Below are 24665 nucleotides of genomic sequence, written 5' to 3'. Positions count from 1 at the left end.
TTACTTACAAATCTTGGATGTGCTTTTATTCTTATTAAAATGTTTTTCATAGTTTAATCTTCGGACATTGCTGCATGGTACAATGTTTGGATATTAAATACAATAAAGCCTTTTGTGACAAGGCATATACAGTACCAATAACTTTTAATTTTCTGTGTTCTTAAAGTTTCAAGATTAAATAAGAGGTGTATAATTTCCCAGGGGAAGGAATGATAAAGGTAACCAGTTAAAATATTTTGGATTTCTGGTCCTTTGTTGAGCCTTTTTAAGTAAGAAATATAAGGTTCGTAAGAACCACAGTTCAAGTAACACTTTTAATGTGCCTAATTGTGTCACGTCTAAATTGAGTACATTATAATTTAGGCACTGGTATGTCCTTCATACTGTAGTTGCACTAAACTACAGTTTTGGTACAGGATTAAGGTAAGGTAGCTTTGTTTTACCACAAATGCAAACCTAAGGCCTTCAATAGGAATATGGTCTCAGTTTGGTTCAAACTCATCTGTTAAAACCTTAAGCGAGGTGTTGGTAGTTACTGGTGGGTGGTTGGGATGCCCCACCCCCAGCTAGAACACTTAGTGGTCACTTTGTTTTCAGCCTCTGGAGAGCGCAAACATACTCCTGGCACCACCAACTGGCTGTCATAATCTGTTTTTTTTTTCTTCTAGATAATTTTTGTGTCAGGGAAATTAGGAAGGTGAAAGGTTTTGCAATTTTCCAGATAGCTGTATCTGACTGACAGTTTTCTATGTAATCTGCCATTATATACTTCTTGCTCCTGATTTAACAGCATTCCTGTTGCTGTTTATTCCCTCGCTAGTGTAAACTGGTGATGAAGATGTCATTGTAAATGACCATCAATAGAAGGTTACTCCTTCACTTTGGTGCACCTTTGTCTGTTCACATTGCCAATCAGGAAGAAAGAACTCGGCCCTTCTTTTCCCCCTTATGGACAAAATAGTCCTATAAGTCTGATTCATAGGAGTTGCATTTATGTGACTCCAACTGTTCCAGGATTCACCTAGTCACATACGGTCCGGAAAGTTAGAAGATGCCTTCCAAAATCACCAGGAATCCTAGACTTTTACACCTTTTCATTCTCTTTTTCCTTTTTCTCAGATTCCTCAACAGTTAGTTGGAGACATTGAGATTCAAAGTGACCATGATCGCTCCCAAGCAGCCACACACCGAGTAGTACCCAATTTAGCTGTTTCTCTTTCTTCCTTTATCAGGGAAGCTCCTCAATTTCCATGGTAGAGGTAGTACCGCTCAGTCCTCCATCAAAGTTTTCAACTTGGATTCAGACCTGGATTCTTCTCGAGACTCAACAAGACTCTTGATGCATGGGAAAGTGGTGACAGTCTTTACCTCTTAGATAGCTCAGGCTGCTAGGGGCATTTTCACGAGTTCTCAGGTCTCATAAACGGACCCGCTCGAACTCGTGGTAGCCTGATGAAACGAGTAGGAAAAGGCCGTATCTTTTCTTTTACCACTAGTCATTTTGAAGAAAAGAAGACCTCCATAGCCTTGGTCCAGGAGATCGTGGTCAGGACCTAGAATCTAACCGACCATGCCTGCAATTCTTCATCCTTCCTCCTTACAACGGTGATTAGCAGGGATAGGAATTACTTTCCTTCCTGTTCTGGGGAGATGCTACAACTAGAGAGCCTGAAATTGTTTTGTTTTGGCTTCATGGAACAATTTGACACACTCTCCCACAAGGGAGTGAGAGGATCACACTAGACGCAACCAAACAAATCCAGAAGATTGGATTTACCTTAACCTTCAGGAAGAACCTGTCAGTGGTGCAAGTGCTAAAGGACAGAGTCTGGAAGCATCAGGCAACTTTTGAAGCTCACTATCCATGGGAGTATACCCACAAATATTTATGGTAGACATTTCTGTTGGGACCTATTGTAGCTGCTCAGCAGTTTGTGTTGCTTACCTAGCTCCCTATGGGACATGAAGCTTCTTGTCCAAGACACTGGTCATCATTAAGAGGTGTAGTGTCTGGCCCTTTTCCTCTTTTTCTTCCCCCTTCCTTTTGGGTGCTACAGTCATTCTGTTATTTGCTATATTGGACATAGCTGCAGGTGAGCCTCCATACTGAGCAACTGTTCTATACAAGTCAGGTATTAGAAGTATATCCCCCAATTTTCTTGCAAAGGAGATGATGGATAGAATGAAGGATACATTATACCTAATAGGCCATATATCATGATGACATAACCTTCCAAGGATATACGGTAGGTTCTTCCTCGACCATCTGTCAGCAGACAAAATCTAACCCATGAAAAGTGTTGGGAGGTAGTAGGAATCAACATTCGCATACCTATCAGGTTTGAGTTTATTAACATCCCAAGATTTCAAATTAGCCAATTGATTATAGGGTCTTCATTCCAAGGATATATCCCCTATTAAAGGATGAGGGTTTGTATTGAAACAAATCACAAATTTTAAGTCATTTGTATTTTTCCTATCTATACAATCCTGATTCCTTTAGTTTCACTTACCACTTCAACCAAAGTCAAAGTTCAACCAAGGTCAAAGTGGCTACTCAGTAACTACCAAATCCTTGTTATAAATTTTAAGACACGTTCCAGCTAAGCTGAAAACATACTCCTATTTAGGGACTTAGGTCTGTATAGTCAGGCAGAATGAAAATTACTATAAAAATTTGTGGTATGTGTAAAACAAAGGTGTAAAACTCCTCGTTTGATAGGTATAGATCCCTAAAGTTTTATCATGGATGCTGGCTTTTTTTTCCCCCATGAGATGGATATTGTAAATACCCAAGGTTTGAACGTATGTAAAGTTGTTATTCTCTCAATAATCAGTTGTTGGCAAACAAATTCGTTAACATATCAGCTGTGTATGCATTAGTTTTAGAGAGAATAAATAGGATAAGAGCAAAAATAGCAATACTTGTACAATATTGCTTTTTATTGAAACAGAAATACTAGTTATTGCAGCCACACAACGATAAAAGAAGCAAAAGGTAGTAAGCTTAAAAAAGTTATGAACATTTCATTTGCACCTCATGTTGCCTCAAGAACTTTAACATTTTATTTCCTAATGGTATACAAAAAATATAGCTAGTAGAAATACAAAGAGCTACTAGAGAGTTAGTTTGTGCATCCCATAATTTTCAATAATTTTATATAAGATTTGTGTCTGTAAAATACACACAGACAAGAACTTTACAAAAGTTTTTATGATCTACCGTACTGTATATACTGTAGTATATAATTTCCAACAGATTTTACTGTATGCTAAAATCTTTCACTCCCCCTTTTTTTTGAACTTATAAGTATCCTTTTTTTAGTTTAGTATTTAATTTAGAACCTTTGAGGTCAATATATTTTGTTAGTATTGCAGCAAAGTTTATTAACTTACGATCATAGTTATGCTTGTTGTTATTTTTGCAGCTATTCTGCATTTTGAATTCTTTTGCTCAGACTTTATGACTTAAATATTCAACATAAATATGCTGAAAGTATAGAAATAGATGAAGATCTCTACAGGAATATGCTGTATATGATACTCTAGATTTAAAGACCTACCTTGTGTATTGATTGCTGCTAGAATCCAACCTTTGCCAAATTGAGAAGCTGTGATTTTTCCCAGTGGTCATATTTGTTAATTAGTGATGAAGTACTTTATTTCGCTGAAATTTTGAATCGATGAAGCTTTATCATCAAGTGCTGGATATGTTGTTTATCCATTTTACCCCCAAGGTAAGGTTAATTTCGAGCACATTTTGCTATATATTTTTTTTTAAATTGCTCTAACAGCCTTACTTTTTGTCATAGATAGGTCAGGTTGGTCTCATTCTCTTGGAAAATGCCTGAAGTTTCTCATAAAGTTATCAAAAATATGCAAAAAACATGTCAATAACAGTGTTTTGCAAGAATGTACCGGTACGTCCTTTGGGGGCGAAAGGGTTAAAAAATCTAGGGGTAAAACAGAACTGGACTAGATTAAATGCCATAGATATATTTGGAATGCTCAAGGTATATAATATTTGATACGAAGTCCTCAGTAATATTCTGCTTAAAGACTTGAAAATAATCCTGGTTAAGAAACTCTTATAAATAAAAGAAATTATTCAGGAAAGTTCCTTGCTTTATGAAGTCTATGATTTTTGGCACGTCAAGCGTATGACCTAATCTGTTATTTTGTAAAAAATGTGCTATACATTTGTGGCGCGTTTAAAACCGGAAGTAAATTGGCAAAGGTATAAGTAAATGCATAATCAGATATATTTATTGAACATTACACCAATCTTGTACAGGAATTTGAGTGCATAGATGAACAAAGTTTAAAGAGAAAAAGGCTTATTCTGTTTGACATTTTCTGTTCAGAATGTCAAAGGCTTGGCTTTTGTTACAGAAAGTTAGCCTTGGGAAGTAATACTATTTTTTATTAAAAGTCAACAAATACATTATTTAAAGTGCTGTACAGTATTAGTAAAGCAAATGAATGGAATAAATGTGTAAATTTTGTCCCACATGCAAATAAACTTGTCAGGTGAAACTAGATATAATGACATGAAAGAACATTACAGTACTGTATATGCTTTTAGAATAGCATCAGAATTCAAATAAAAAATGTTTTGACCTTTGATATAGGTAGTAGGTTGGCCAGTGCACCAGCCACCCGTTGAGATACTATCGCTAGAGAGTTATGGGGTCCTTTGACTGGCCAGAGGGTACTACATTGGATCCTTCTCTCTGGTTACGGTTCATTTTCCCTTTGCCTACACACATCCACACCGAATGATCTGGCCTATTCTTTACATATTCTCCTCTGTCCTCATACACCTGACAACACAGATTACCAAGCAATTCTTCTTCACTCAAGGGGTTACTGCACTAATTGTTCAGTGGCCACTTTCCTCTTGGTAAGGGTAGAAGAGACTCTTTACCTATGGTAAGCAGCTCTTCTAGGAGAAGGATACTCCATAATCAAACCATTGTTCTCTAGTCTTGGGTAGTGCCATAGCCTCTGTACCATGGTCTTCCACTGTCTTGGGTTAGAGTTCTGTTGCTTGAGGGTACACTCGAGCACACTTTTTCATCTTATTTCTCTACCTCTTGTTTTGTTAAAGTTTTTTATAGTTTATATAGGAGATATTTATTTTTATGTTGTTACTCTTCTTAGAATATTCTATTTTCCTCTTCTCCTTTCCTCACTGGGCTATTTTCACTGTTGGAGCCTCTGGGCTTATAGCATCCTGCTTTTCCAACTACGGTTGTAGCTTAGCTAGCAATAATAATAATAATACTATGGAACCTGAGGACACCAATTTCTTATTTAAAACAGCTTGAGTGGCATGTTAGAACTCAATTTATGCATGTATATCTGTTTTGCAGCTTTGATGAATTATTATTGTTGGATTTTATTTTCTTGGTTTAACTATGTAGCCAGTGTTTGTATCATAACTGTTTCAAGATTATAGGACTTTTTAAATGCAGCAAATTTGATATAAAGTAAAACTTTTTTTTCTAGAAAAGGGATTTTGACGAAGGAAAAATCTGTTTCTGGGCTCGACCTGTGTTGCCCAGTGAAATGCTCCTCTAGCACCATTTCTAAGGCATAGATATTGCTGAATATATCAGAGGAAAAGAGACGCATGGAATGCCAGGAATAAACCTAGCTCGCTCACTCTTTGAGTGTCGGTATAGAAAACTGGGGTGTGATTGAACCGCGACCATAGATCCCTCACCAATTAGACCTCTCCTTCATCTACATACCCCCTACATCTCCCCACCCCCATCCTCATTCCTCCTCAGCACTTGCGTTGGTCAGACGTGTTTTGTTTAAGCAATCCAACTTTTTCATCATTGTTTTGTCTATTTAGCTGTAATTAGGTATTATGATATTTGTATAATTCAGCTTTTAGTGACTTGATGCTTAGTTGGCCAAGCTGGATCTGATGGTATTTTATAGTGTTGTACTTTATAAACTACAGTATTTTGTTTTTTTACTGAACTGACTTTATAAACTACAGTATTTTGTTTTTTTACTGAACTGACTTTTAAAATTATGTTATTCATTGTTTTCTTATGTAAATCTTTTTTACTAGAGTATTGCATCTATCATATCTATTATATATCTCTGTTTTTATGTTTTTCTTTTTTTTATATTTGGCATTGCTAGAAGTATTCTTAATTCTGAATTATTAGTGCTCATTTATAACAGTTTGCATGACAAAGTTTGTGTATTGTAATTACTCATATCATTAATATGAGGTGCTTTAATTGCTGTATTTTTTTTTAGTTTTCTAAAATTAAAACGACCGTTATCATGGTGGAGGACTTGGTTGAATATGCTGTGTTTAGGAATTGTTAAATGTACTAATTGGTCTGAATTCTTTTAGGAAGACCCAATAGGTAAATGGCTTGGCAAATGGTTTCCTCATCCACCTCAGGTTAAGGACGCAAACAGAATGGCGGCCGTTCCGGATAATCTACCGGAAAATATGAAGGATGACAAGCATGGCGTTGCAATGGGGGTTCCCCACATAAAGTGTGATAATGGGAAGGTGAGTGGAGGCTGTGGTATTTCACAGTTATGGTTGAATAGATCAGATGATACATGATTGCTACCATCTAATAGTTCAGTGAGCATTTACATAGTGTATTTTAATATTATTATTGTTCTTAAATTTCTCTTGTAGTTTTTCCTTATTTCCTTTCCTCACTGGGCTATTTTCCCTGTTGGAGCCCTTGGGCTTATAGTATCCTGTTTTTCCAACTAGGGTTGTAGCTTGGCAAGTAATGATGATAATAATAATATACAGTACATTTGCTGCCATGATTTATATGTTGCTTAGGCTATAACACTGCATATAAGCTATATTTTAATGTTTCAAATCTTCCAATTTGTTTATTTTCAGGTAAATTTAAGTGTCGACTGGAATGAGTCGCCTGTGAATTATACATGTTATGACCCAAAACATCATCGCCTACCTGTTCAAGAAGATTTGAAGTCTGTGACACAGTGTGTTAACATACCCCCTAATTACGTTCCTCAGCATTATTGTATGGGCACTGAAATATCATACAATTCATCACTTCCCGTGTACGGACCACATCGTCCTTTGTGGCCTACATATGGCGAATACACATTTGTTCCTCCACAGCGATGGCTTCACACTGTAGAGGTAACAATTTGATCTTTTGCCTTGAATGTCTGTTTAGCGGAAGAGATTAATTAATATTGTATATTAAGGTTTTAAATGTTGCATTTTATATTTGCTTTGGTAAAATTTGTAAAGAAAATTACTGATTATCATTTTATGTATTCTTTGTTTTAAATTCATGAAACACTCTTGGATAGAATTTTTAATATTTTGTTTGAAGTTTGAGGGTACCTGTCTTATTTCTAATGTTCAAATTGGTTCTCTCTGAAAGCTGCGTTTGATTAATTTTTACCCTATGACTAAAAGATTTCCAGTGTTATTCCCTTTCAATAGATTTGTACCTCTAGTAAAATAATGAGACAATCTAGTGGATAATTGGCAATACCTAAGAGCTTGGGCAAATCGTACTGCTCGTGTCTTCGGTCTTTGCATTACTGTCGGCTTGTTGATAAGCCATTACTCAAGATTGTTCAGATTTAGGTTTTTTATTTTTTTTAGAGATATGTTTTGGATTTGTCTGTAACTATTGCATAGTTTTAGTGAATTAATTCTGGATGACCATGTTCCGTATTCTCTCTTTCTTGTGTCAAGGACAGTATTGTGGTTTAGATAACCCTTGTAAGGATTGTGAAGACCTTACTGTTCCTCTTATGGAAGGGTATGATTCTTTGTTGCAGGCTAAATTAAAAAGTTCAATGTAGAAGGAAACTTGCTTTTTGTTTAGGGGAAAATCCAGAGAAGACTAGGCTATTTTATTATAGTAGGGAGGATGACAATAACAACACGCCAGCTCTGAACTCCAGTGCAGCACTTAAAAGTCTTAGTTCTGATGTTGATGAGGTTCAAAAGCTCTTAATGACTTTAGCCCCTTTTATGAAATCTAATAAGGGCTTTGATTAGCTTAAAGGCAGTTCATTCTTGACTAACCTTCCCTGTTTCAAAACCTAACCTGATTTCTCAAGTTGGGTCTAGAGAATCTAGCGCTCTTTTCAGTATGCACAGCGCATTACAGATCCATGGTTCTCTCATTTAGCTTTGAGTTCTTTACTGTATTACTTTTAACCTTCTGCTGTGAAATCCTTGTCTTCCCCAATCCTAGCCACTCTTTTAGGGAGCAAGATTGCGAGGCAGAAGACAGAGTTGTTAGCCTGGATCCTGATAACTCCACTTGAAGTAAGCGCTCTAAAGTAATATCATTTTTGATAAGTGGATGACATGGCATATCATATTATTCCCTTAGAACAAAATGTATCTTGCTACAGTTTAGGAAAAAGCGGATTGGTTGCATCATGTTTTCAATGGCAGTGAGCACAGTTCACTTGCAGGCTTGGCCACCTGCTCGTCTCTGGTCAACTCTAACTGCCGTAAAGAGTCCCTTGAAAAACAAATGAGCCACAGTTCCCTTACAAATATGTAAACAAAAGGTAAAACCAGTAAGCAATGTCTCTGATCTGCCTTCAGAACAGGTATATGAGGATGAAGAAAATCGAGGAAGCGCCTGACTCCGCTGATTTATTTCCTTTTCAATTACTATGGAAACCTATTTCTAAAAGTTATCTAAAGTTCACTAAGGTTATTTCTGATGATGCTTATTCTTGTAAGTTATCAGAAACGGCAACTTCCAAATATTCCCCTAAATTTATTTTGGATAGTGTCGCAAATTTTAAGTCATTTTCATTTTTCCTATTCTCAGTCCTTTAACCCTTTTACCCCCAGGCTTTTTGGAAATTTCCAACCCTTAACCCCCAAGGGGTTACTTTTTTCCCAGCACATTTTGGTGTATATTTCTTTTAAAATGCTCTAACAGCCTTAATTTTTGTCATAGAGAGGTCAGGTTGGTCTCATTCTCTTGGAAAATGTCTGAATATTCTCAAAAAATTATAAACAAATATGAAAAAAATAATTTTTATAGCATTTTTTTGCAAGGACGTACCGGTACGTCCATGGGGGTAAAGGGATGGGTTTTGTGAAACGTACCAGTATGTCCTTTGGGGATAAAAGGGTTAAAAAGTGTATGCTTTCAGCTTTGCTAGAACTTTGGCTGTTAGGATTTATAATGAGGTTTCAGTAGTTACTGGCTGGTGGCGGGGAATCCCGTCGCCCCCGTACACTAAGTAGCGACTTTGACCTTGACCTCGGGCTTGCAAACCCTTGTCCTTTAATAAGAGACTCAGCCTTAGGGGATAGAAGCCCTATAACCATACTGGCTGGTATAGAATCCAGACCAGATAAAGGTGCAAGAGTGTTGCTTCTCTTGCTTGAGGGTACACTCGGGCACACGTTTCTATCTTTTGATTTTTTTTTCTTCTTGTTTTTTGAAATGGTGTGTTGGGCAGGCTTAATAGAAGGGCCATGGATGCCTGGTGGTTTATCAAGACGTTGTCTTTTCGTTTTCTGATCCTTTTTCTTCTCAAAACCATCCTTACTGTCCTCCCTTCAGTTGAAGTGGCTATCCTGGAGGGTATTTAGCCTTACATGGTGTATCGGCTTCTCCATGTTGACCAGTTTTTCCGACTTTTTACTATAGTCTATGGGTTTCATCAATCACTTTATTTATAATTCTGTACATATTCTTTTTGTTATAATTCTTGTTAATCTAGTTTTTAAGTATGATGTGTCTTTTTTATTTCTATTAATTCTTATGCTGTCCGGAGACGTTGAGCGAAATCCGGGACTAGTACGTCCTAGATTTCGTCAATGTTGTCTTTGTATTGCAATATTCGTGGTCTTCATGCAAATATTCAAGACCTTACAGATGCGTCCAGACAGTATGATATTCTTTTGTGCTCAGAAACTTTGGTTTCTAATATGAGGCACTCATATGAGCTCCTTATAACTGGGTTTAAGAAGCCAATAATGTTGAAATGTGATACCATCCCTAGGGCCAGGGGAATGGCGGTGTATATTAGGACTGAGTACCCTGCTTCTCATAAGTCCTGCTATCGATGTGGATGTCATGAAATTCAGGTAATAAAAGTTTGTGGCAGGCATAACAACTTTTATTTGTGTTCGATCTACCGGAATCCAGATATGGAAGATTCTATCTTTGATTGTCTTCTTACCATCATGGCTAAGATACAAGATGATGATAGAAAGGCTTCTTTTGTCTTTGTTGGTGATTTTAATGCTCACCATAGGGAGTGGTTAAGTTCTATCTCTCCTACCGATCGCCATGGCTTAAGAGCTTTAGACTTTGCCTCTGAATCAGGCTGTGAGCAAATCATAAATGAAGCTACGCACAGGTCTGGTAATTACTGTACTTGGACCTCGAATACACTGACTCCGGTGACGTTATAACTAGTAAGGTTGGTTCTCCAGTCGGGACATCTGATCATGCCTTGATTTCATTAGCAGCCTGTCCCTGATGTATCATACTCTTGTAAAGTTTATATGAAATCCCAAGCAGACTGGAATGGGATTTTGCATGATCTTTTGTGCTTGAATTGGTCACAATTATAAGTAGTGTAGATCCTGTTGTCCCTTTGAATGAGAATCTAGTCAACATAATTGATAGGCATATCCCTTCTCGTGTGCTGAGGTACCAAGTGAAGGACAAACCGTGGTTCAATGATGATTGTAGATGTGCTTATTTGGAGAAGCAGGAGGCCTATCATCTTTTGAAGGGTAACAGATCAGATTTGACCTGGAATAACTATACTTGGCTTTGAGCTTTTACTTAGAGAGTTTATGCCTCAACTGAAAAGGAATACAATTTAACCATAAATGAAACCCTTTCTGGTACAACTCAGGAACATAAATGGTGCTCTACCTTTAAATCTGCAACCTTTGGTGTAGATGCAACAGTTCCTCCTTTACTTGAACCAGATGGCTCAGTCACTCACTGTCCAAAGGAAAAGGCAACCCTTTTGGCTGATGTTTTTGACAGTAAACAGAATAATGAAAAACTTAAACTTCCTCATTCCTGTTTTCCTGAGGCTAAACTAACAAGTTTAGCTTTTCGATCTCGTGAAATTAAAGCTCTGTTGATGGACCTTAATACTTATGGAGGTGTAGATCCAAATGGTATTTTTCCTTTGTTTATTTTATAAAGACAGCAGATTTCTTAGCTCCAAAGTTATCTGTTATTTTGTGCAAGTTAGCAAGAAGAGGAGCTTTTAGCACTTGTTGGAGAATTGGTAATGTTACTCCTCTATATAAATATGTTTGTGGTACCTCAAGTCCCACTGATTACTGCCCAATTTTCATAACTCCCATATTATCTAAAGTTTTTGAATGTCTTCTGGCAAAACGTCTTGATAGGTTTGCTGAAGGTAATCATCTATTCCCTAGTTTGCAATTTGGTTTTCGTAAAGGCCTTGGAGCATGTGATGTCCTTCTTACAATCTCCAATTCCATACAGAAATCCCTTGATTGTGGTCAGGAAGTTCGTGTGATTGGTGTTGCCTTTGACCTTATTAATCATGAGGCCCTTGTTTTCAAACTTTAAACAGTTGGGAATGGGTGGATCGTTTCTTAGCATTATTATTGATTTTTTAAGCAATAGATCCCAAAGAGTTGTTGTTGATGGGCACCATAGTGAGTATAGGAATGTGATATCAGGTGTTCCACAGGGTAGTGTTGTTGGCCCATTACTTTTCATACTATATACACATGACCTGTGGTTTGGCCTAAAAAACAAGCTTGTTACATATGCAGATGATGCTTCTCTCTTTGCGTCAATTCCATCCCCTGAATGTAGATCTGGGGTTGGTGAATCCCTTAATAGAGATTTAGCTAAAATTAGTGCATGGTTCAAATTATGGGGTATGAATTTTAATCCTAACAAAACTCAAAGTATGATTGTAAGTAGGTCAAGGACAGTGGCTCCTCAACGTCCGGATCTCAGTATTGATAATGTTTGTTGAAATTTGTATGGCTTTTGAAATTTTAGGTGTGATTCTCGAGAGCAAATTTACTTTTGAGAAACACATTAGGTCTGTGTCTTCTTCAATTGCACAAAAAATTGGCTTATTGGGAAAGTCTTTTAAGATTTTCAGTGATCAATCTATTCTGAAGAAGTGTTTTAATTCTTTCATTCTATCTTGTTTTGAGTATTGTTCTCCTGTCTGGTCTTTAGCTGCTGATTCTCATCTTAATTTGTTGGACAGAAACTTACGGTCTATTAAATTTCTTATTCCTGATCTATATATTAATCTTTAGCACAGTCGTTCAATTAGTTCATTATGCATGTTGCATATGATCTTTCATAACTCTGACCATCCTTTACATTCAGATCTCCCTGGACAATTCTATCCTGTTCGTAATACTAGGCGGCCAGTTAATTCTAATAGCCAGGACTTCTCCATCATGAGGCTCAATACTACACAGTATTCTAGAAGTTTTGTTCCAGCTGTTACCAAGTTGTGGATTGATCTTTCTAATCGGGTAGTTGAATAACTAGAATTTCAAAAGTTCAAAGTTGAAGCAAATGTTTTTATGTTGACCAGGCTGACATGAGTCTATTTATAGTTTATATATGACATACAGTATCTGTTTTTGAAGTTGTTAATAGTTTATATGTGACATATCTATTTTGACGTTACTGTTTCTAGAATGATTTATTGTTAATTTGTTCTCATCAGTTATTTATTTCCTTATTTCCTTTCCTCACTGGGCTATTTTTCCCTATTGGAGCCCTTGAGGTTATAGCATCTTGCTTTTCCAACTAGGGTTGTAGCTTGGCTAGTAATAATAATACTGTAATAATAATTATTATTATTATTATTATTATTATTATTATTATTATAATACCACCTCCGAACACTTGAGAATAGATTTTCATGAGTTGGGATAGATTTCTGTCTGCTGACAGATGGTCGAGGAAGAACCTACTGTATGTTCTTGGAATGTATGTTCAATTAGACATGATGTATCCTACATTCTATCCACCCTTCCCCTCATAAGGAGAATGGGTGAGATACTGTATTTTTATAACTAACTTTTATAGAACAGCTGCTTGGTATGGAGGTTCACCCACATCAATGTTTGATCTAGCAAATAACGGAACGACTGCTACATCCCCAGAGAGGGAAAGAAAGAGAGGAAAAGGACCAGACATTCCACCTCTAATTATTATTATTATTATTACTAGCCAAGCTACAACCCTAGTTGGAAAAGCAAGATGCTATAAGCCCAAGGGCTCCAATAGGGAAAAATAGCCCAGTGAGGAAAGGAAATAAGGAAATAAATAAATGATGAGAACAAATTAACAATATATCATTCTAAGAACAGTAATAGTGTCAAAACAGATATGTCCTATATAAACTAATCCTAGACTAACGTCGGGACCGTTATCTCAGACGAGATACATCTTGTCCCATAAGGAGCTAGGTAAGCTACATAAACTGTTGAGCAGTTACCAAAGGTCACAATGAAAATATACCTAAAAACTTGTGGATATGTTCCCATGGATAGTGGGCTGTAAAGGTTTCCTGGCATTTCCAGACTCCAGACTTCAGCACTTGTGCCACTGACAGATTCTTCCTGAAGGCTAGGGTGGATTCAATGTTCTGGCTACATGTGATTGTATATGGGGTGGTTCTCTAGTGGGAGCATATGTCTGATTGTTCTCATGAAGCCAAAACAAAAGAGAATTTCAGGATCTCTTCATTCCTTCCGCGGTAAATGAAGAGATGCGTCTTTCCCCTCACCCCCCCAATAACAGGAAGGTAAGTCACTCTTGCGCATCTAGTTGCCTTTGTAGGAAGCAGAGGAAGAAGGATTGAAGGCATAGCTGTTTCTAGGTCCTTGTCACCAATTGCAGAACCAAAGAGATGGAGATCTTCTGTCCTTCTGAATGGTTAGAGACAAGAAAATATATACCAAATCGCTTTGCCAGGGCAATTCTGAGTTCGAGCAGGTCTGTTTAAAGTACTGGAGGATTCGTGGAAAAGGAGGTTAAGACTGACTACCCCGGATCCTACAGAATGTAGTCGATTCTCTTGAAAAGTCCAGGTCTGAATCCAACTTTAATACTTGGATCAGGGACTGAGCAGTATCTTTATCATGGAAATTTGTGAACTTCTCTGATAAAGGGAGAGATAGCTCACTTGAGCACCATTCAACCTGTGACTTCTTGGGAGTGATTAGGGTCTTCCTGATTCTTGTTTTCTTCTACTAACTGTAGTAATTGTAGACAGGGAAAGAGGGCAGGAAGGCATAAATGTCCAGTATTCAGAGGAATGTTGGAAGACATCTTCAAACTTCACCATCAATATGTGACTGGGAGAATCCTGAAAGTTTCTTATTCTACTGCATGGCGAATAGGATGAGTGATGGTGAGAAACTAGACCTTTCTGCCACGCAGTGATGTTAGGGGTAGCCTAAAACTCTACAATGGGATTCTGTTGATTGAGCGTGTTTGCTCGAGTAGTGTTCCTGCATGAAAAATCTTGCACAGCTGCATTGCATCTTGCACTCACAATAGTTGCACCTGTTTGAGATGGGTTTAAGAATGAGAACCCTTTGAAAATTTAGGCTTAGATGGAAATATTATTGCCTATTATCACTACCAAGTGCTTTATCAAACACTTTGAAAAACTACATGTGAGGATTTCCATAAGGTTGAGACACAGGGGTGATCCTTCTGTCAATCACATCCTCTAAATGGGACGAAATTCAGGAGAGCGTCTCATCCCTTCTCAAATCGTGGTATTCAATCATAGAGTTCCTAATCGCTGTAAACATTCGTAAATTTCCCAATCACGGTGGCTGATCGTAGATTTCCAAATCGCGGTAGACGATTGTACATTTCCAAATCGCGGTAGACGATTGTACATTTCCCAATTGCAGTAAAGGATTATAAGGTTACTGATCAGGGTAACTGATCGTAAGTATTGCAATTGTGGCGCCACGCATAGCTGATCTTATGGGGAAAAGCCAATTGTGGAGAGCAAGCGCGAGGCAACCTGTCTTGCAGGGAGCGAACAATTGGAACGTTTCCCTAGACGAAACACAAAAGAGCTTGTGCAGTTAGGTCTCGTTGCCTGTAGACATGAATCCTAGGTTATTCTTCCATCGTATCATGTAATGGAAGAGCAAGGATTCATGAAGCAGATGTCACAAGCTCTGAGACTTGAAAGTTACCGATGAAGAATCGCGAGTGTTTGATCGCATAGCATCGAGCAAGTGCGGTGAATCCTCATAACCAAACATATTCTTGGGGAAGTAAGAATTTCCGGAACGTAACCCCTCAGAAAGTACTCTGTATACAGCTCACTTTGGTTGAGTAGGGGCCTTTTTTTCATTGAGAAAATGAGAGCTCAATCTTGTACGAAGCAGAGTGCTAGCAACAGGTGTGTGAGCACTTTTATCCTAAATTGCTTGGTACACACTTGGTACAAACCATTTATCATTGGGTATGATCTCTGTATGAACTGCCTTGCCTACAAGGTATCTGGGACACGTAACCTCATTGATCGGACCTTCAGTATTTAGACGATGTCTTCCCTTTCAAGTGTAGCAGTAGCATTTGGTCGAGGGTGCAGTACTGCATTGAGTACAAGACCAACGACGGTTTGCAAACAGCTTATTAATGAAGATACTTTATCTGGTTTTAATAAAATGATAGGTCGCAAGTACTTTTTTGTGTATGGGGGATGTATGAGGCACTTTATAAGGTCAAAATTTGTCCTATGTCAAAAATTAACTGAAATCTGGTCTCTTGGAACCAATTGACATAGGACAGGATATTACTGTATGCAGATTACAATTTTTGAAATTTAGGACTTTAATTGAGATCTACATGTAGTGTTGCCAGAACTTTTAAGTTTCAAAACTTGAACACAAAGTTTTACTGTATCTATCTTAGTGTTTACTTAATAGACCTTTTATTACTTTTTGTAGATGTTACTATACTTAATAGACATACATGCAAAAAGCAGTGTTTTGAATTATTTTTGTCTTTATAATTTAGCATTTCTTCAGAGAAAATATGATGCCATCCCTCGAGTATGTTAATATGTTTTTCGTCATAGAAGTTCTTCATTTCCATTGATAAAAATTATGCTGCTTAGATCCATTACTTTTCTGCAATAGTCAGGTATTGATTATATGTTTACATATACTATCAAGCTGATGAAATTGAATAGATAAATATTTATAGTGCAAATTGGTAATCGGTTGTTTCCTTATCAGACTCCGAGTTTTAGGTTCCCTTCTCCAATACATGTTCATTTCAGAGTAGCCCAATGTCTTAGTTTTTTTCAATATTAAACTTACCCGATGATCATATAGCTGTCAGCTCTGCTGCCCGACAGAAAAACCTACGGGCGGAATACGCCAGCGATCGCTATACAGGTGGGGGTGTACATCAACAGCGCCATCTGTCAAGTAGGTACTCAAGTACTCGATGTCAACACAGAACCAATTTTCTCTCTGTCGTGCCACTGGCAAGACCTACTAAATACGCTGTTACTAACTGGATTTGTTTTCACAACTATTTGGTGAAGTACACTATTCCAGTTTTGAGCTTTCGCTGTGCAGGGGTTTTATCTTCATTTCAAAACTTTAACTCGTTTTGGATAGTTTTAATTATGGTGACAAAGAGAGTATGGACTCTCTTTCACTTTTAAATGGCCGACCCTTCCCTTAGACGGAAGTGTGTTTAGGTTTTTAGTAATTTTGCTTAACACGTTATAGATCTATATTTTATATCTCTCCGCCTTTATTAGGCCTCTTCGATTAACTTTCCTTTTATTATAAACATATAAAAATAAATTTTTATGTTTTGTTTATATGCGACCTTTCCTGATAGTAGGCGGTCCTAACTTGGAACCGAAGTTAATCAATGTTGAGCCCGTTATATCGTATTTAACCTTTAAAGAATTTAAAACTTTTTAAATTTAATGTTTTATGAAAGAATTTCTTTGATAGTCTCGTACTGTTTTCGAAGATGAACTAACGTTTAGTTTTTTTTAGTCTACGCAGTTGTTGACGTTCAGGACGTTCAACATGCGCTCTATCGTTACGATAGAGAGAGAGTGTATCACAGTTTCACTTTGCAGTAAGAGTAAACCGATTCTGGCGTTTCGTTCATTCTTTCTTAGCTTAAAGGGTTTAAATTCTAAATTAAAGGAACTTTTTATTTGGAAAACCTTTCAGTTTTTTCCTTTAGCAAATAACATGTTTTGACGATATATAATTGGGCTCTTCTCTCAGGTGCGAAATCAAGAGAGAAAGAGAGAGAGAGATAGAGACGGAGGGAGAGAGAGGAGAATAAACGTTTCGTTCAAGCGGGTAACGTTGTTCTCGTTTTACTCTCCTCCCTAGTCGCTGTACGGGGAAGAAGGTAAAACGTTTCTAGGGTTTTATTCTTGTTCCCAGGCTATGTGCGGTGAGAGATTGTAAATGTAGTTTATTTGAACTAGTGTTTAGTCTCTTTCCCAGCCACTGAATTCTTTATCTTTATATATGTTTTCTGTTGCATTATACGACTGTTTTCGCAATTACTATCTTTTAATGAAGGGTAGGATTGCGTGTTTCAGGTAGAAATCAGTAAAAGTTTCGATTTCAGTGAAATAAGTGCAAAACAGAAAATCGAAGTGATAAAGTGATATGCGCAAAGTGTTACAGTGTTGCGTCCGAGGGTTCGTCTGTTCGTGCCTGTCGTTCACCTAGTCCGGGACCTCTTGCAAGCTCCCAAGCCCAGGGGAGAAGTAATGTCGAACGACTTATGGGTTCTTCAGGCCTTGATCAACGAACAGACGTTTTTCCCTCCGTGGTTTCGGGCGTATCTACCCAAGATCGCCCCACCCACACAAAGACGAGAGAGCCCATTTACTTCTCGTCTGCGGAAGAGGTTTCTCGTAAGAAACCTTAGACCAAGGTCTCGCAGCTTATTAAGTGCAAGTCGGTCCCTTCCGCGCAAGTCCAACGGCCCAGGTGTAGCCACTGGGTCAGTTCGGACTCGCTGCAGTCTTCCGATGACTGCACACCTCCTAGAGAGGCAAAGTGGTACCGCAACAGGCAGTAACTCCGTCTGTTGCCGCACCCGCTGTTGTAGACCCTAAGTCACAACAGGCAGTAGCTCCGTCTATTGCCGTACCCGCTGTTGTAGACCCTAAGTGGTCTTTGCTGCAGTCTATGCAGACTCAGTTAGCTGCTGTTATGCAGGAGTTTCGTGCGGAGAAGGTTGACGCTGCACCCGTTAGCCTACAACCTGCCACGGTTGTGCGCCCAGCTCACGCTGAGGCTGCCTGCTCCCACACTCCGTCTGCGGAGAAGGTAGACGATGCACCCATTTGCCTACAACCTGCCACGGTTGTGCGCCCAGCAGACGCTGCGGCTGCCTGCTCCCACACTCCGGCTGTGAGAGCTCCTCCACCCATGCGCAGTTGACCCTGCCAGACGCATGCTGACTCCCACAGACGCACGGAGCACTCCGTTGCCGTGCGTGAGCTACCACAACAACAGGAGGGTGGAGTTAAGCTGCCGTGTTTTGACATGGTGCGTCAGCCTCCGCAACCCACTGTGGTTACCGCCACTCGCCCGCAGCAGACTAGTCAGTCAGGAGTTGAGGCTTCCCCACACAGCTTTGGTTGTTGCCAGCTCACAGACTGTCAAGCAGTTTCATGACGTTGCCTTCTGGTCTGCTACTAATGCACCAGTGCTGTATGTCCTCACGCGCCTGTTGTGGTTGACAGTTCAGTTTTTTGACAGTTCACAGACTGTCTGCAGTTACATAACGTTGCCTTCTGGTCTGCTGCTAATGCACCAGTGCTGCATGTCCTCACGCACCTGTTGTGGTTGACAGTTCAGTTTTTGACAGTTCACAGACTGTCATGCAGTTACATAACGTTGCCTTCTGGTCTGCTGCTAATGCACCAGTGAGACCCTCACTGAGATAACCTAGCTTTTCTCGGACAAGGTTCCTGTAGATGAGAAAGTGCTGTTCTTCCTCCTACTGATATTCCTTTGAGGACTCTGTCATTTGGAGAGGAGCCTTAAGCTGCTTAGCCTCCTATGAACTTTTGTCGAGCCTTTGAAGTTTTGCTGTACTATTATGTCACACATAACAAGGCTTCCAGGGATGGTAAATGGTTCCGCTTCAGTCGCTAACCCCGTCTGTTGCCACACCTGCTCCCGTAGACCCTAATGGGCTTTGCTGCAAGACATGCAGTCCAAGCTTGTGTCCTTGATAGAGGACTTAATACGGAGAAGAACCTTCTGGCCAACAACCTTCCTACCGGTTGGTTGTGCGCCCTGTTGACGCTGAGGTATCCTACTCGCGTCCGCCAGTTGAGGTGGTTCCTCCACCGATGCGACCCAGTGTGGGTTGCCAGTCGCACGTTGACGTTAAGCGACGCCCGGAGGTGGTTGTTGACGTTCAGTGTGTCACTAGGAAGACGTTCAACAACCAGCAGAGGTGACTTGTTGTGACGCAGTGCGTCAACCTCAGCAACCTGGTAGGGTGTTGACTGCACAACCCAGACAGTCTAGACAGTTTCGGGTTGACGCTGTACTTCCTCGCGTCCCCATGGTTGACAGTTCACAGACTGTGCAGCAGTACCATGATATTGCGTCCGGCTCCGTCACGCATCCACCAGTGCGACCGGATTCAGCGAGTCAGACGTTGCCCACTCCGTTGCCGTTTCCTCATCAGTTTCGGATGAGGAACCCTCTGATGAGGACGTTGCTGAACAAGACGATCAACCCCCAGCCCTGCTATCCATCCAGAATATGCTGTAGAAGGAACGCTGCCCTGTCAGGCTGTGGATGAGTCTGGTAAGGACTCTGTCATCCGTGGTTCAATTTGTGTCACTAGGAAGACTACACCTCCGTCCTCTTCTATACCATCTAGCTTTTCACTGGAAAAAGGACAAGACGCTAAAAGCGGTCTCGATCCCGATTTCCGGAAAGTTAAAGTCTGGTCTGACTTGGTGAAAGGACTTTTTCAACCTTAGAAAGGGTCTTCCCCTGACTGTTCAGACTCCCAACCACGTTCTCTTCTCGTACGCATCGGACGTAGGCTGGGGTGCGACATTAGACGGTAGGGAATGCTCGGGATTATGGAACTCGAGTCAAAGGACAATGCATTTCAACTGCAAGAAGCTACTGGCAGTACGTCTGACCTGGAAAAGCTTCAGGTCTCTCCTTCAAGGCAAAGTGGTGGAGGTGAACTCGGACAACACACGGCTTTGACGTACATCTCCAAGCAAGGAGGGACCTACTCTCTGACATGGTACGAGATCGCAAGGGACCTCCTCACCTGGTCAACAGGTCTAGACTTTTCACTAGTAACGAGGTTCATCCAAGGCAACTTGAATGTCATAGCAGATTGTCTCAGTCGGAAGGGACAAATAATTCCAACAGAATGGACCCTCCACAAGGATGTATGCAAGAGACTTTGGGCCACCTGGGGCCAGCCAACCATAGATCTCTTCGCAACCTCGATGACCAAGAGGCTCCCAATAGTTTGCTCACCTATCCCGGACCCAGCAGTAGTTCATATAGATGCCTTTCTACTAGATTGGTCACATCTAGATCTATATGCATTCCCTCCGTTCAAGATTGTCAACAAGGTACTGCAGAAGTTCGCCTCTCACGAAGGGACAAGGTTGACGCTAGTTGCTTCCCTCTGGCCCGCGAGAGTATGACTCACCGAGGTACTTCGATGGCTAGTAGACGTTCCCAGAACACTTCCCCTAAGGGTGGACCTTCTACGTCAGCCACGCGTAAAGAAGGTACACCAAGGCCTCCACGCTCTTCGTCTGACTGCCTTCAGACTATCGAAAGACTCTCAAGAGCTAGAGGCTTTTCGAAGAAGGCAACCAGAGCGTTTGCTAGAGCAAGGAGAACATCCACCCTTAGAATCTACCAATCGAAGTGGGAAATCTTCCGAAACTGGTGCAAGTCAGTATCCGTATCCTCGACCAGTACCTCTGTAACTCAAATAGCTGACTTTCTCTTATATCTGAGGAAAGAACGATCTCTTTCAGCTCCCACTATCAAGGGTTACAGAAGCATGTTGGCATCAGTCTTCCGTCACAGAGGCTTAGATCTTTCCAACAATAAAGATCTACAGGACCTCCTTAAGTCTTTTGAGACCACGAAGGAGCGTCGTTTGGTTACACCTGGTTGGAATTTAGACGTGGTACTAAGATTCCTTATGTCAGACAGGTTCGAACCGCTTCAATCAGCCTCCCTGAAAGATCTCACCTTTAAGACTCTTTTCCTGATATGCTTAACCACAGCTAAAAGAGTCAGTGAGATTCATGCCTTCAGCAAGAACATCGGATTCTCATCCGAAACGGCTACATGTTCTACAACTTGGTTTTCTAGCCAAACACGAGCTGCCTTCTCGGCCTTGACCAATATCGTTCGATATTCCAAACTTATCGTATGGTTGGAAATGAACTAGAAAGAGTATTATGTCCTGTAAGAGCTCTTAAGTTCTATTTAAAAACCTTTACGAGGCCCGTCTGAAGCTTTATGGTGTTCAGTTAAGAATCCATCTTTGCCTATGTCAGAGAATGCTTTATCCTATTTTTATCAGACTGTTAATACAAGAAGCTCATTCCCATCTGAATGAGGAAGACCAAGCTTTGCTGAAGGTAAGGACACACGAAGTTAGAGCTGTCGCAACTTCCGTGGCCTTTAAACAAAATAGATCTCTGCAAAGATATTCGACGCAACCTATTGGAAAAGCAAATCAGTGTTCGCGTCTTTTATCTTAAGAATGTCCAGTCTCTTTACGAGAACTGCTACAATCTGGGACCATTCGTAGCAACGAGTGCAGTAGTGGTGAGGGCTCCACCACTACAATTCCCTAATTCCATAACCTTTTTAATCTTTCTCTTGAAATGTTTTATTATTGTTTTTGGGTTGTCCGGAAGGCTAAGAAGCCTTTCGCATCCTACTTGATTTGGCGGGCGGTCAAAGTCATTTCTTGAGAAGCGCCTAGATTAGAGGTTTTGATGAGGACCTTTAGTATGGGTTGCAACCCTTCATACTTCAGCTCCTAGGAGTCGCTCAGCATCCTATGAGGATCGCGAGGCTCAGTAAGGAAGACGTACTTAAAAAGGCAGAGTAATTGTTCAAGTCGACTTCCTTACCAGGTACTTATTTATTTTATGTTTGTTATTTTGAATAACTGCTAAAATGAAATACGGAAAACTTAGCTCATAATAATGTCAACATGTAATGCTGGTCTCTACCCACCCCCCTGGGTGTGAATCAGCTATATGATCATCGGGTAAGTTTAATATTGAAAAATGTTATTTTCATTAGTAAAATAAATTTTTGAATATACTTACCCGATGATCATAAATTAAAGGACCCACCCGTCCTCCCCAATAGAGACCCAGTGGACAGAGGAGAAAATTGGTTCTGTGTTGACATCGAGTACTTGAGTACCTACTTGACAGATGGCGCTGTTGATGTACACCCCCACCTGTATAGCGATCGCTGGCGTATTCCGCTCGTAGGTTTTTCTGTCGGGCAGCAGAGCTGACAGCTATATGATCATCGGGTAAGTATATTCAAAAATTTATTTTACTAATGAAAATAACATTTTTCTTTAAAAATTGTGCAGAAATTTTTTTTGTAGACTTAGATTTATTATTTATTGGTAATCGGTTGTTTCCTTATCAGCCTCAGAGTTTTAGGTTCCCTTCTCCAATACATGTTCATTTCAGAGTATTTTAAAGCCCAATGTCTTAGTTTTTTCTTTTAAAATTGTGCAGATATTTTTTTTTTTGTAGACTTAGGTTTATTATTTCAGCATGGAGGAGTTGTTATGCTGTATCATCCTTGCGCAGAACCTCTACTTGTCCAAAGGCTGAAGAAAGTGCTCACTGGCTGCTTCCGAAAGCACGTTATTACTCCCTACTCCAACTTGACCGTTGAGAGGGTAAGTAATCTGCACCATTTATAGTTCAGTGGATTACAAGGGTACATCGTTTCTATTGAAATCTGTAGTTCTTTAAAAAGAAACTATTTCTCTATAGCTTAATGTTCAGAATAAGCAGTGGGATGGGAAAGGAGTTAATATTTTTTTTACGGGATTACAAGGTTACATAATTTTGGTTAAAATCTGTAATTCTTCATAAAGAAGCCATTTCTCTATAGCTTAATGTTTAGAATAAATACTGTGATGGGAGAAGTAAAAATTATTTGTAATTTTGTACCATTTTTATTCCTCTAGCCACTTGCATTAGTAGCCTGGGGATGCAGCATAGAAATGGCTGTGGTAGATGAGAAAGAAGTAAAGGCCTTCATCAAGAAAAGAGCTCTGCATGGTCCAGAAGGGCATATGGCCAAAGATGGTAGCTTCAATCAGTACCTTATTGCCAAGGCAGAGTATCCCCCTGGCTCTGACAATTCTGACAAGAACATCTGCCCAATGGACAAGGATTGAACAGAAAAGGATTTATGGTCGTGTCTCTAGAATTTCACCAGGTAAAGGTTTTGGGAATTAAGTCCTCTAGAATTGTACCAGGTAATGGTTTTGGGAACAAATTGAGTTACAGTATTTTATAGTGTTTTTAATATTTTCTTTAAATAGAATTTGAAGCATAGTTATTTTTCTTAGGAATCAAGATCTTATTTTATTTATAGATACACTTTATGGATTAGGAGAATTGTTATTTCTTGATTATTAAGGTAGTTATAGCTAAAACTTTCTACTTTTTATATATCAATTTGGACAGATGCTGAGCATCTCAAACTCCCAGTAAAATTTATCTTGGTAATCTGAGTTAGGGCATAAGGTTATAATGTTGTTGACATTAAAATATATGAATTAGTTCCTAATATAGTATAACATTTTAAACTTTGGCTTCAGCTTTTAATGTTAAGCTTATTTAGCTTAAACCATTGTCTATTTTGCTCTGTTTGGCAACTAGCAATGTCTTTCTCAGAAAATGATAAAGGAAAATGATAAAACAAGGACGTATGTGATTATTTACCAAAGACTCAGATTAGTTAGTGATATTTCAAGTTATATAATTTGGTTTATAGCTGTGGATTTAAGTTTTATTTTCTATTTAAAGAGTGTAAAGCAGCAGCTTCTTTATTATCTGAGTAAAACCTAATTCAGAATGCCTTACTCTTGTTTGGTTATATCCAGCAGTATTAAAAGCAACCGTTTAGGGGAGTTATGTCAGTATGTATGTCTTGGAAGTAGTTTAAACCTCTCCTGATAGAATAGAGTACTTGTACCTGTATCATACAGTTACCGGTACTTATTTGAGTGTGTACATACAATCTCGAAGTAGTTTAGCTTAACCATTGCTTCTGTGAAATAACATTTTCCCCAGCTGTTTTTCAGGAATACGGCACTGTACTGAACTTCATTTGGGGGGGGGGGGGGGGTTATGAATGATATTCTATTACCTTAAAACTATTTTGGCCAGTGATTGTGAGCAACAATGTAATAAAATCTTCATTTAATTTATCATGCAGAAGGAAATTACTGTAATGTCTTTAGTATTACATTGGTTTGAGACAGAGTCATTAAGTGTCTGGTAAATTACACTGACTAATTACAGACATTGCTGTTGTTACTTTGCTGATCTCT

At 39.3% G+C, this 24665-nt stretch overlaps 1 protein-coding gene across 2 annotated transcripts in view; it reads left to right on the top strand.

The window, feature by feature from the left end:
• The window catches only part of LOC137657848 (uncharacterized), a 38125-nt gene extending 13460 nt beyond the window's left edge, over nt 1-24665 (top strand). Inside the window, exons 4-7 of one of the 2 annotated variants that reach the window (XM_068392442.1) lie at nt 6434-6547; nt 6902-7168; nt 22869-22997; nt 23292-24665. In XM_068392442.1, the coding sequence (XP_068248543.1) occupies nt 6434-6547; nt 6902-7168; nt 22869-22997; nt 23292-23504 (723 nt within the window). In that variant the 3' untranslated portion in view covers nt 23505-24665. Of the gene's footprint in view, nt 1-6382; nt 6548-6901; nt 7169-22868; nt 22998-23291 lie in introns of both variants that reach the window. The other variant, XM_068392441.1, reaches the window with a different exon arrangement.

This window comes from Palaemon carinicauda, chromosome 18 (assembly GCF_036898095.1).
Source record: "Palaemon carinicauda isolate YSFRI2023 chromosome 18, ASM3689809v2, whole genome shotgun sequence".
Taxonomy (NCBI): Eukaryota; Metazoa; Arthropoda; class Malacostraca; order Decapoda; family Palaemonidae; genus Palaemon; species Palaemon carinicauda.
The sequence above is the reverse complement of the archived record's forward strand: the minus strand, read 5'-3'. Positions and strand labels throughout refer to the sequence as shown.